Source organism: Lepus europaeus, chromosome X (assembly GCF_033115175.1).
Source record: "Lepus europaeus isolate LE1 chromosome X, mLepTim1.pri, whole genome shotgun sequence".
In the NCBI taxonomy this organism is placed as follows: domain Eukaryota; kingdom Metazoa; phylum Chordata; class Mammalia; order Lagomorpha; family Leporidae; genus Lepus; species Lepus europaeus.
The window spans coordinates 50,218,508-50,232,589 of NC_084850.1; the positions used below are offsets into that span (position 1 = coordinate 50,218,508).

Here is a 14,082-nt window from a genome sequence, read left to right on the forward strand (position 1 = left end):
TTCCCAACAATGTGATTAGATTTAATGCTACTGTACTGTACACTTACACATTTATGATATGTGTTCACAACTATAAAAACATTAATAGTTGATTTATTCATAATACAAAAGCCTAAAAGCATGGCAAATATTCAACAGCAGAATGATGTACAAATGGTTATATATTTAAAAAATGAAATATTACTAGGCAAAAAGAGGACCTAAATGAAAGATCTCTGTGAGTGAGATCCCAGTGGAAAGAACAGGGCCATCAAAGAAGGAGGTACCTTTCTCTGAAGGGAGGAGAGAACCTCCACTTTGACTATGGCCTTGTTGAAATAAGATCAAAGACAGCGGGCTCAGGGGGCTTCCATGGCCTTGGCAACTCATGACTAGAGCCTGGGAAGATTGCTGACGCCTTAAACAAGAGCGGCAATTTGTTAAGTCAACAACAGGAGTCACTGTGCACTTACTCCCCATGTAGGATCTCTGTCCTTAATGTGTAGTTCAATGTGAATTAATGATATGACTAGTGCTCAAACAGTATTTGGCACTTTGTGTGCTGTGTGGGGACAAACTGATGAAATCTTTACTAAATATATACTACATCGATCTTCTGTATATAAAGATAATTGAAAATGAATCTTGATGTGAGTGGAATGGGAGAGGGAGCAGGAGATGGGAGGGTTGTGGGTGAGTGGGAAGTTATGGGGGGGAAAAGCCATTGTAATCCACAAACTGTACTTTGGAAATTTACATCTACTAAATAAAAGTTAAAAAAAAAAAGAAATATTACTAGGCAATATTGAAATTCAACTACTTACACATGCAAAAGTCATGGATTAATCTTATAAAGCATGGTACAGAGAGGAAGAAACCAGGCACAGAAAACACTATATTATTCTGTTTATATGAAATTCAAGGCCAGAAAAAGATACTAATTTACGGTGTTAGAAATCAGAACAGTGTTGTCTCTGGGGTAGGAAAAATTACTGAAATGGGGACAGAGAACTTTCTGGAGTGATGTATCTTTCTGAGGAAAATAGTTAAGCAAATTATACAATTGCCAAAATACATTGAGTGGAACACCTAAGATGTGTATATTTCATTTTATGTCAATTACATCTAATAAAAAGATTTTTGAACATGAAACATTGTGCTAAGTAAAATAAGTCAGTCACAAAATGACAAATACTACATGCCTCCACTTATACAACATATCTAAAGTAGTAAAAATCATAGAAACAAGAAAAAAATGATATTTACCAAGAACCAAGGGGAAGAAGAAATGGGAGTTACTTAATGGATATAGAGTTTCAGTTTGCAAGATGAAAAGGTTCTGGAGATCAATTGCACAAAATTTGAATATACTCTTACTTAACACTATTCATCTGGACATTTAAGATGGTAAATTCTGTGTAACATTTTTAGTACAATTTACAATTAAAATTTAAAAACCCACAATGAGATAATACTTTAAACTCACTAGAATGACTAAAATTAAAAACACTGTCAACATCAAATATCAGAGTACTTGGAGAATTTCATGGAACAAATGGAATTAAAAGAAAAGTTGATTTTGGTGCCTCAAAACTCTGAAATCCATGCTGAGTTTTTTGCAATACATGTTTTCATGAACTTTTTGAAGGTCCCTTGTATGTATGGATTTAAAAAAAATTTCCCCAAAATAAATATATATTTTATTACCATTTCTGCAAACTTTCTGAAGTTCCATTATATTGACAATGATGTGGAAAAAGACAGCTCTCATAACTTGCATACAGGAAAGTGAAATAGGAAAAAGGTTGACAGTGTTTTGTAAAGTTAAAAGTACATTGCCCTTTAACCTAGAAATTCCATTCTGAGGTATTTGCTCAAGAGAAATTAAAACATGTGTTCATAAAAAGGCTTGTAGAAGAATTTTCATAGCACCTTTATTCACTGTAGCCAATCAGAATCAGCCCAAATGTCTATTAGCAGGAAAATGGATAATTAAATGAAACAGTATCCAGTAACAAAAAGAGAAAGCTGTTTATCCATACAATAACATGGAAAAATATCAGTGTTTATCTGTATCCATCCATTTATATGTGGTTATAAAACAAGTAAAACTAATATACATAAACATGCAGAAAAATAGAACAGGGGTTGCCTCTGGTTATAAGGAACACACATTTATAAGGCAGCCTTCCAAGGGTCAGTAATTGATTTTTGTAAATGTACAGGTAGTAAATATCTTAAACTCTACAGACCATCTAGGGTTTCTGTCACACAATATTTTCTTTTTCATGGCCTTTTTAAAAGGTAAAAGCATTCTTTGCTTCTGTCTGTAAAAAAGAGACCATGAACCAGATTTGGCCCATGACAATTTACTAATGTCTGTTCTATATCATGATAGAAGTCTAGATCAAACAGACATCTCCCTCTATCAAAATGATAGAGAAATCATGGACATTTCAGTGCATATAATTGTACTTCAAAGACACGGAACTCCACAGGGAGAAAATTTGGCTCAGCAGCTAAGACAAATCTTGAGATGCTTGCATCCCATTTCAGAGTGCTGGGTTTGAGAGCTGACTGTGTTCCCAATTCTAGCTTCCTGCTAAGGTGCATTCCAGGAGACAGCAGTGATGGCTCAGGTAGTTGAGTTCCTGCTACCTTTATGAGACACTGGCATTGTGTTCCCAGTTCCTGGCTTTGGCTTAGCCCAGCCCTAGCTGTTGTGGATACTTGGTGAGTGAACCAGCAGATGGCAGAGCATCTATATAATGAAGTAGAATGAAAAAGGAGGTTATTAGAGAGGATATAGCAAAGAACTAAATTGCCAAAGCATTTGGATGTCTCTATCTCTATGTCTATCATTCTATCTCTCTCCATTTCAAATAAATAAATTTGAAAAATAAAAAATACAGAACTGCAAAAACAATAACCACCATCAAAGTGGGGATGTAAGGAATGGGTGGCTATAGATAAAATGACAAAAATGCAATGTTGTTAATTGTGGGCAGTGCATTTTGAGAACAGGGATGCCATATTTGTCTGTTCATTTTGTTTATGTTCTTTATTCCCAATAATAAAAAGTTTTTTAAAAGAGAAAAAAACTGGTGTAGGCAATGTGGTGTACTGCATTAAACTGCTTCTTGGATGCCCACATCTCATATGGGAGTTCCAGTTACTCACTTCTGAACCAGCTCTCTATTGATGTGCCTGGAAAGCAGCAGATAACGGGCCAAGTGTTTGAGTTCCTGCCACCCATGTTGGAGAATGCTAAGGAGTTCCTGCCTCCTGGCTTCATACTGGCCTAGCCCTGGCTGTTGTGGCTATTTGGGGAAAGAAATCAGCGGATACAAGATCTCCCTATCTCACTCTTTCACTTTTTTACATAGAAAGATAGATGGTAGGTAGATAGATAGATAGATAGATAGAAAGACAGACAAACAGACAGACTTTTGAAAAAAGGTTTATTTATTTATTTGAAAGGCAGAGTTACAGAGACTCAGAGGAGAGAGAAAGGTCTTCCATTCGCTGGCTCACTCCCCAAATGGCGGCAACAGTGGGAGCTGGGTTGATGTGAAGCCAGAAGCCAGGAACTTCTTCTGGGTTTCCCATGTGGGTGCAGGGGCCCAAGGACTTGGGCCATCTGCTACTGCTTTCCCAGGCCACAGCAGAGAGCTGGATTGGAAGTAGAGCAGCTGGAACTCAAACCGGCGCCCGTATGGGATGCTGGCACTGCAGTTAGAAGTTTTACCCACTACGCCGCAACTCTGGCTCCCAGTGATGATAGGTTTTTAAAAAGAGAAAAGAACAGCTTTGGAATGTAGGATGTACAACTGTACTACAGGATGTACAACGTTAATGCAAATCATAGACTTTGGGTGAAAATGATGTGTCAATGTAAGTTCATGACTGTAACAAATGTACCACTGAGCTGACACTGGGGGAGGCTGAATATGTGTGGGAGCAAGAAATATATGGGAACTCTCCATATTTCTCATCAATTTTGCTGTGAGCCCAAAACTACTCTAAGAAATAGAGTTTAGTAAAAGAAAAAAATTCCCTTGTTCTTGTGGGAGATGATGGTGGCTTGGACTGTGATGGTGATAGTAAAAATATAAGAAAAGGAAGACATTGGATGCTTAAGGAAAATGGAGAAGTTTTGAAGCATGGGTTGTAGAAAGTGAATTAACCAATGAAATATAAAAAATTATGAATTTGCAATGAAAACAATGTACCCTGATGCATGACTTTCTGCCATAATAGCTGGCTGTTAAAGTGCAAGCACAAAGACTATTAAGATGTAGAATCAGAATCAGAGTGTCTCAGAATTCAGAGTATGTCTGAAGAAAAAGACAGAAATTAGACTGTGTTCAAATGACTAATTGTGGAATCTAAATTGGACAGGAAAGTAGGTAAAAAATGGCCTGTGTGCTGGGAGAAGTTAGAGACCAAAATATTAAAAGATCTGATATTATCACATATTGGGACAATTGGAAGAAAAGGAAGTTGATGGGAAAGCCCAAGTTATTCTGGTATCAGTGCTTGACTGAAGTATAATAAAAAAAGAAGATTATTAGAGAGGATATAGCAAAGAACTAAACTGTCAAAGCGTTTGGATGTTTGCATAGACATTGTTGTCACCAGCGTAATGGCAGATCATGGAGTACAGAGGAAGGCCATGAGCCAGATTCCAGAATATTCAGTAAATTAGGTGAATGTGATAGGTAGATAACAGTAACAGGTTGTGGAGAGGGTATGACATTAACCTTAAAAGTGTGTGTGTGTGTGTGTGTAACACAGTGAAGGGAAACTGTCATCAATGAGCAAGAAATACAATTCACCCCATGATACTGAGATACAAAGGTGTAATCACAGCCACTCCTGGAGAAGAAATGGCTATGGGGAACATGATAGTCTCGGTAGAGTCTCTACATTGATTCAAAGTATTTTTTATGAAGAAAAGATGTTCTTTCACAGCAATGGAAGTTCTGTTCTCTTCATATTTTTTTTTTGAGAGAGAGAGAGAATTAAAAGAACAGAAAGTCTCCCAAAGAAACTCCAAGATACTCTCCATTTTTCGCTTGTAGAGTACAAGGACCTTGCTGATCAGTTTCAGATAATGGGGAAGAATGTGATATTGGGATCCATAGCCTGATTTTTCCTGCATTCACTTTTGCAGAAGTTTGGGATCCTAAAAGATGTTGAAAGTTAACAGTTCTTTGGCCTTCTGGATCCAGTTGTTTACCTTTCAAGAATATCCATTCCACTGTTCTCTGCTTCCTTCTATACTTGGCTTATCAAGATCTGCTTTCTAGTCTGGCCCCTGGTACACTGCCCCTGGTACAGTATTGCAACATCTTAAGATTATGAATACACGTAGGTAGTTAAGGCAACACTGGGTGCACAGTAACAGTGCAGTCAGACCCATCTCCTTCTTAATGAAAGAATTAGAAAGGAATTAGGGACACCTACACAATGCATTCTAGGAACATCCTACTTTTCTCCTTACAGCTGAGTTCTTGTCTGTACCTCACATGATCACAGGAGTCAGTGAAGGGAACACATAAAAGTATGTCATGAAGACAATGGGATGCAGTTTTCTCACTGTTGGGGAAAGAATTTGCAAATGTGGAAAAGGGGAAAAAAGAATAAATCCTGTGACATTGGATTAGAACAAGGGATATTGCTCTGAAATCATGATTTTAGATGATAGATATATACAGACTACAAACATAGCCAATTCAACAGAATTAAAACCCATATATGAATACAGATATTTAAATGAATAATAAATAAAGCTATACCTTATAATAAAATATCACACAATTAATGTTATAATGCTTGAATTAGTTAATCACAAATGAATGCTAAAACTAGTGGAAAACTTTGATGAAGAACAGGATATTTATACAGACCCCAAGTGTCTTCCTATAATCCATGTATTAATTATGATGGCAAAAAATCTCAGTAACTCCCCAGTGAAGAAATTAGGTAGACACAACTGAAACCAATTAATCAATGTTTATATCATCAATAATGGGAATATTGATATTGTGTGCATCCTGATAAGAGGACATGTCACTTTTGTATCATTCTAGAAAATAAATGCAATATTTAAATCTAACCATGAATAACATGGAGCAAACCAAAATTGAAGGACAGTGTACCAAATATGTGATCTAAATTCTTCAAAAATATCAAAGTAAAGAAAAGAAAATCTATGAAACTGTTTGAAATTAAAGGCAACTAAAGAGATATGACAACAAATTACGATATGTGAATCTGTATTGAAAACTGACCTGGGGGAAAATCAATTGTATTTTATTAAGGACATTGATAAAATTATAATGAGGACAGTAGTTTAGATAACAATTATATGAATCATAAATTTTCTGATTTTGATCGTGATATGAGCTATGTACAAGGATGTAATTATTTTTTAGAAATACATACTGAGATATTTAGAATTATAAGGGTATTGTGTCTACAACTCACCCTCAAATTGTTTAGTAAAAATAATGTACATATATAAATACATAAGAAATAGCAACTAGGAGATATGTATGTAATTGCTGGACTTTGGTAGGGTATATAAGCTTCTTGAATTTTTCTTAAAGCTTTTCTGTAAATCTGAAACTATTTAAAAAGTAAAAGTTATCCCTACCTTGGATACCCTCTAGCTTGAATCAATACCTATTTGCTGATTTCCATACAATTAGTTTTTCAGTTTCCCAACGTCTTGCCCAATTTGGGGCTCCATATTCTGGATCTACCTTTCTTTTAGCATCCTAGATCATCAAACCAGTGTGGAATTGTCTATTTTAGTTGACCTTGGTTCTCTTTCTGGACCGATCTCTCACTATTTTTCCTTCAGGGACAGGCACAAAATCAGATATAAAGGAAATACCAAATCACGACATTTGATCCTGATCTGTATGGCATATCCTATCCCCCAGAGGCCACATATTCTTTATTTTGTTCTGTCACTGTACAGTGCTCTGCATATAGCAGGTGTCTCATTCAGATCTACCAAAATGATTTGAAAGTGCTGCTTCATTAATGTGGAGAAAGTTATAATCACCCTCTAAAATCCCACTCTCAAGAGCCTGAAAGAGAGACCAGTGCTACGGCATAGCAGGCATCCCATGTGGGCATTGATTTAAGTACTGGCCACTCCACTTCCTGCTGATGGCCTGGGAAAGCAGCAGAGGATGGCCCAAGTGTTTGAGCCCCTGCAACCCATGGGAGACCTGGAGGGGGGCTCCTGGCTTCGGCCATTTGGAGAGCGAACCAGAGGATGGAAGATGTCTCTCTGTCTCTGCCTCTCTCTCTTTGTACCTCTGCTTTTCAAATAAGTAAATAAATTTTTAACAAAGAGCAAGGGCCTGAAAGAACCAAATACAGAATCCACAAATCTTTTATAGTCTCAAAGTTCAAAGAGCAGCAAAGATTTTCAATGGGTTATGAGAAATCATTAGTATCCCTGCCTTATCTACAGGCTGCTTCCTTAAGTAAACCATCTCAGGACTCTTTGAGCATAAATTGTGAAATTAAGGAAACAACCATTTTTCAAGTAGAAATCATCGGGTTCCTTCACCAGGTCTGGAAAATGGGTATTGTGAATGATTGTGGTGTATTCACTTGATAATAATCAGAGCTATCATTTTATAAAGAAGCCCCATGCCAGAAAATGTGCAAGATCTTTTGCATGTATTATCTCTTTTGATCCTCATTCCAACCTAGGAGGCTAGCCATTACTATACTCTCTTTACAATTAAGGAATCTAAGTAAGGCTCAGGAAGTTTAGTTGACTTGCCCAAGTTAATGCAGTTCTTTAGTGATAGAGCTGTGACCTGTCTCGTATCTCTTTGACTATGCTTTTGCCTTTGAATTGCATAGTTAGACAATGCCAGTAACAATATTAGTCACTAATATTAGTCACTTTGGAGAAAGATCCATTTCAATGGGAATGTATATAAATGAGGACTTTCCATACCATTTCAAACACATCGCTTGCACTTGATTTGATAGCCTTAACATCTCCGAAATCTCCAGAAGGGAATTTTTTCAGCCACACCCAGTCACCCTAGAAAGAAAAGGTAGAGAATAGTGATGAAACTTAGTTGCCAGCAGCTTTACATCAATGTCCTTTCCACATACAGGTTTATTGTTATACCATCAGCCCATACACACTTTTCCTTCATCTCCCATCCTTCACATGCAATTTTCTGAGCTAGAATGAGGTCATACTGAGAAGTTAAAGTTAAAAATTTCACTAACCCAAGACAGGGAAACAACTGCAGGTATGCATACCCCCAGAAAAGGAATGATGCCACTCTCTAATGCCTCCTTTAAGTAACTGCAAAAGTGCTAGGTCATTTCACTTATTCATAGCGAAGTGAGGTAGTGCTGGCTTCTCTGTGATTAATGGTGATGGTTGGTGGTAGCAGTTCCCACTGCCTTGAGGCATCTGTGGTGGGAGATGTAGTGTAGCAAACATTTCCTGCCTTTACCTCCATCCATTTTTCTTTTATGGGACAAGCCATTGTGTGTGTGGGGAGGGGTACTATCATAAACTGATTGGCTTAAATATAGATTAATTTTTGATGCATAAATGTACTACCATAGTAACATGAGTAATTGAGACTTTCAAAACCCAATTTCTGACTTTTTTTTAAAACACAAAACAACTGCTGTTTTAAGGCTACTGTCAAGTCAAAAACAACAATTATTTTGTTGTCTTCACTTCAACACCAGTGCCTGATAGATAATTTTCTTTTTCATGCATAGCCTCAAGAATTCATCAGTCAACAAGCCCTATTTAGTTTCTGTCTAACCCGAAATTTTTTAAAAAGCAATGCAAGCATAGATTCCTTTTACTCCATAATAATAATAATGCCTTACATTTGCACAACACTCTCTATTCTTCAATGTGCTTTCACATCTATTACCTATAGCCTGGAGATTCCATTTCAGGCTGCACCAACTTGTTTTCAAATAGAGATAATAAAGCAGAGAGCTCTGTGCAATCAAATTGCTAGAAAGAGAGGGACTGTCTTATTAAGGAGTATATCCAGCTGTGACACGGCATCTGGAGACCTGCCCAAGGCAAAAGCTAATGGGAGCTGCAAGCATCTGAGTTGCTTACTTGCACTTTGTGTTAGCAGCTTCTAGCCAAGGAGCTCAAAGCCCCTTAACTAGGCAATGGCTCTCAAAGACCTTAGCATCTGAATCAAACTGCACTGACTAGGCTCAGGGCCCACAGAATTCAGAATGGTAGTTTAGGATCAGCGCCTGCCTACAGTAAAATGGTCAGTGTTGACTCAGAAATTCTCAAAGTGTGGACCTGGACCAGCTGCACAAGCATCACTTGGGAACCAGTTAGAAATGCCAATTCTCAAGCCCTGACTAACACACAAGAAATCAGAAATTGTGGGAGTGGGACCCTGCCATTTTTATTTTAACAAGTCCTCCGTGTGATTCTGATGAAGTTAAAGCATGTGGCCTGCCACCCCAGCTTTGCCTTTCTTCTCATATCTGTGGTCCTCTTCTCAGTCAAACCATCTCCATTTACTTTTCACAGAGCCTTTCTCATTGAAATCTGCTATTAACCAGAGATCTAAAATTCATTCATTGAAGTAAGGAGCACCTGACACAAGCTTGAAGTTTTATCCTTCGGAGAACGTCACCCTTTAGAGAGATCAAAGACTAAGTCTCCCTAAATTAAAAGAATAAAACTTTAACTTGGAATTTACAAAATCACTCGATGGCTGGAATATATTTGTAAATCAAAAAATCAAAAAGCCTTCCTAACATCCTTGCAGCAATGTTACTTGGCTCATGGTCACTATTGGCTGCCATGGCACCTTTTTTTTAGCTAATTAGAAAAGGGTATTTTCTCTTAGTTAAAAAAAATAGTGCCATGAGTATACCATTTTAGAGCCGGTGGCAGCCCGGTGACATAAGACAGCAGCCCTAACCATATGCATGCACTTATAGACATTCTGTCATTTACTCATACATTTCTGAGATCCTGGGGAGCAAAGGGGTACTCTGCACATCACCAAGCTCTATCTTCCACTTGAGCCTCTCCATCTGCATTGTAGTTAGGCTTTAGGAAGGGGACCGAAAGGTTGGAATTGGGCCTCCAAGAAGATCAGTCAGGAGAGAGAAGCAAGCATAAGGAACTCAGGGGCACAGTCAAGAGAGTACATGTCCAGGCACACAGGTTTCACAGTGGCTGTACATGTGCAGGGTCAAGTGTGCTGGCATAGACTTCAATGTCAGAAGGCTGTCCCCCCTCACTCTGTTCCGGGACTAGGTAGGGAGGCTAGAATCTCTGTGCTCACTCCTGCACCAGTCTCATATGTTAGCATATGTATTCAATGTGAACAGAAACCTCTTAGATAGGTTGTTCCTACGCAACGCAGCAACTGAACATCAGTATAAGCAGCCCTGACTCCGGCTTCCTGTGAGCATCTGATACCTTCTTTCAGCAGTTAGGCACGTTAAAAACGTAGGTTAGCTTTCTGTCTTGCTCGTTAACTGCCACAAGTATCTACACAGAGCCGTTTCCTGCCAAATCACCAAATTTGAGAGCTGCAATGAATCTTAGGTACCACTAGTTAAATCTTTTCATATTTTGACAAAGAAACAGAAGCCTGAAAAGATTTAGTAACTTTCTCAAGGTCAGAAGAGTAATAACAGTGCCACAACTGAACCAACACCTTCCCATCTCCGACTTTGTTGTTCTTTCCCCTCATTGGACTTTATTTGATTTGGGGAATTTGTGTGTGTGTGTGTGTGTGTTAAGATTCAAATAATTCTCACAAAATCTTCAAGCAAATTTGTATTGAGTCTGTGTGCATCCTACTTCATGAATAATGAGGAAAAGGGTGGAATGGGCAGGTTTTATCTTTACCACACATACACTATTTGTTTTGGTTTTTGCTTTTAAGAGAAAGAATGATAAAATACTTCATTCATCACTCATTTTTAATTAAGAGCAAGAAATATTGAATTCTGTCAAACTCTATTCATTCAAGTTTATTGAAGTAATTTAAAGTTCATCAGTTTTTTTATTTTTTTATTTTTGACAGGCAGAGTGGACAGTAGAGAGAGAGACAGAGAGAAAGGTCTTCCCCCCTTCCATTGGTTCACCCTCCAATGGCCGCCGCGGTAGGCGCGCTGCGGCCAGCGCACCGCGCTGTTCCACTGGCAGGAGCCAGGTGCTTCTCCTGGTCTCCCATGGGGTGCAGGGCCCAAGCACTTGGGCCATCTTCCACTGCACTCCCTGGCCACAGCAGAGAGCTGGCCTGGAAGAGGGGCAACTGGGACAGGATCGGTGCCCCGACCAGGACTAGAACCCGGTGTGCCGGTGCCGCAAGGCGGAGGATTAGCCTAGTGAGCCACGGCGCCGGCCAAAGTCCATCAGTTTTACACTAAGGCCAAGGTGTGTTTAGAAGCCAGAGAACCAGGTCTTAGACTCGGCTCTGCTTCAAATTCAAGAGTGGCGTTAGCACAGCCACTCACTCAGCCTGAGCTTCAGTCTCTTCTTTGATAATAGTTGGACTTACTAGAGGATTCCTTTGATCCTTTTCAGCTCTTATTACCTATGATTGTGCATTGAGAGAAAGATGTTTGCTGGAGGTAAGACATGTCAAGATAGAGCTATAAGGGATGCAGAAGGTGGAAAGACAAGGGAAAAGGCTCCAGGAAAGGGAGAGGAACGGAGAAGGGAAGAAAGGTGAGACAAACGAAGACCCAGGGAGAGGCTGAGAAGCAAAGAATCCGAGTCAGAAAATGGAGAGGGAAATAGTTCATCGGATTCTCCCTGAGGGTTTTAGGGTTACTCACTCCTCACCCCTAGACTATGGCTCTTACAGCAGATCATGACATGTTCCCGCTGTATCCAGGCCGTCAGCTCACCTGGCTTTCCTTTTCCATTTCAAAGGGTATCTGTGAAATGAAGACTGGTTTTCGTGGGCAGTTTTGAAGATTATGCATCTCTGCATACAATCAAATTGTGAATTTGTGTCAGTGTCATCTGATGTTGTGACATGCCCTCGACAAGCCTGGCCTCTGCTGTTAGGTATCTGCTCCTCCAGGTACTGTTTTCTGGAAATTCCAAGTCTTCTCATGTCAACTGTTAGGAAAATCTGAGTTATTTGAAACAGAATTCAGATAAAGCATCTTCCTGAAAAAACTCCTGGTAGAGGACTGTTTCAGGAGCCACAGCGGACTTCTTTGCTTGATCCATTAATTCAGTTGACTTATGCTTCCTTCCAAAGTTCTCTTTAGCCCTAGCCAGGTATTTTTCTAGCCTTGGCTGTTTTCTTCCACATACTTCACACATCACTCTAACGTTGACCTCTCCATGGGACATTATTCCCACTAACATCTTCCTTTTGTAAAGAAAAAGGTCCCCACTTGTGATCTGACTGTACAATGGTCATTCTGACAACTAGCTAGTTCAACTCTCGGCCTCCTTCCAAAAATCAGGAACTATCTGACAGATTCTTAACGACCAGTTATGTACACATGTTTATTTCTTTCCATTTTGAATTCTGTACTATAACTTTGCAACCCCACCAAATAAAACATACCACAAGGCATCACATAAATTCTTCCACAGAATCAGCAAATTGAAGCATATCTAAACCAGGAAAGGCCTTAGCATTCTAAGAGTTGGGCAGTTATCAACCCTGGTGGCACAGTATCATGGAACTTAAAAAAATACCCACACTAAATACCAACTGAATCAGAATTGCTGGGAGCAGGGTCTGGGCAGAAGTATTTTTAAGTTTCCTAAAGAGACTCTAGTGAGTAACCAGTATTGGACTTTAGTTTGACCCTTCGTTTTACAGATGAATAATCAAGGCAACTGAAATTTACTTCAGGAATTTAGAGGTGTCAATCTATTTGTAAAGCCATCAGCTAATTCCATTTGACGTTCAAAAGCGATCTAATTCCCATATCTCTGTGCTTTAAGAGAAGTAGAGCTGCCAGTTCTCCACTATCTCAAGTTTACAACTGAAGCAAATTTCCTTTTTGATCAAATTAACTCCAAGGAACAATCCAGAGGTTCTTGCTATGAACGTAACCCAATCCCTCAGGAATACTAAGAAAACGTATGCTAAGTTAATCTTGGTATTGTAGACCTATGTTAACCCATTTGTGAGACGTGGCAATTTATAAAGATCAGAAAGTTATTTCTCACAGTTCTGGAGACTGGGAAGTCCAAGGTCAAGGTATCATCAGTTTTCTGATGAGAGCTGATCTCTACTTTCAAGATGATGCCTTGTTACTGCATCTCCCAGAAAGGAGGATCACTGTACCCTCACATGACAGAAGGCAGAATGGCAAGCTAGCCAAACACTGTGAAGGCTTTTTAATAAAGGCCTTTATCTCATTCATGAGAAAGGAGCCTTCCTGTCTCAGTAACCTCAAAAAAGTCCCACCTCTTATTATCATCACATTGGTCATTAAGTCTCAACACTTGAATTTTGGAGGGGACACATTCAAATCACGCATAGCATCCCACTCCTGGCCCTCTCAAACTTCATGTTCCTCTTACACGCAGAATACATCCATTCCACCCCAATAGCCCCCCAAAGTCTTAACTTATCCCAGCATCAATTCAGATATCTATAGTCCCGAGTCTCATCTAAATCAAACATGGGTGAAATTCAAGGCACAATTCATCCTGATGCAATTTACTTTCAAGCTGAGAATGTGTGACACCAAACGAGTTACATGCTTCCAAAAGGCAATGGTGGGACAGATACATGACAGATATTTCTATTAAAAAGAGAGAACAGGCAAGACAAGGGTGACAGGCCCCAGATAAGTTCAAAACACAGCAAGGCAAACAGCACTAAATCTTGAGCCCTAAGAAAACTCTTCTCTGACTCCATGTTCCACCTCTTGGACACACTGGGTGTATGCTGGGCCTCCAAGGACCAAGGGGAACCTGCCTCCATGGCTTTTCTAGGTGCAATCCATACTGCATCTCTCTCAGTAGGCACTGAGCGCCCGCAGTTCCCATAGGCTGGCCTTGTATACTGGTCTCAGATTGTGGGGGCAGCCCTGCCCTACGGGAGATTC

General features: G+C 39.3%; 1 protein-coding gene across 1 annotated transcript in view; it reads right to left on the reverse strand.

Annotated features, from left to right (window-relative positions):
* The window catches only part of GUCY2F (guanylate cyclase 2F, retinal), a 111,062-nt gene that overhangs the window by 50,666 nt on the left and 46,314 nt on the right, over positions 1-14,082 (reverse strand). Inside the window, exon 7 of the mRNA XM_062183770.1 lies at positions 7,973-8,062. Within this exon, the coding sequence (XP_062039754.1) occupies positions 7,973-8,062 (90 nt within the window). The remainder of the gene's footprint in view (positions 1-7,972; positions 8,063-14,082) is intronic.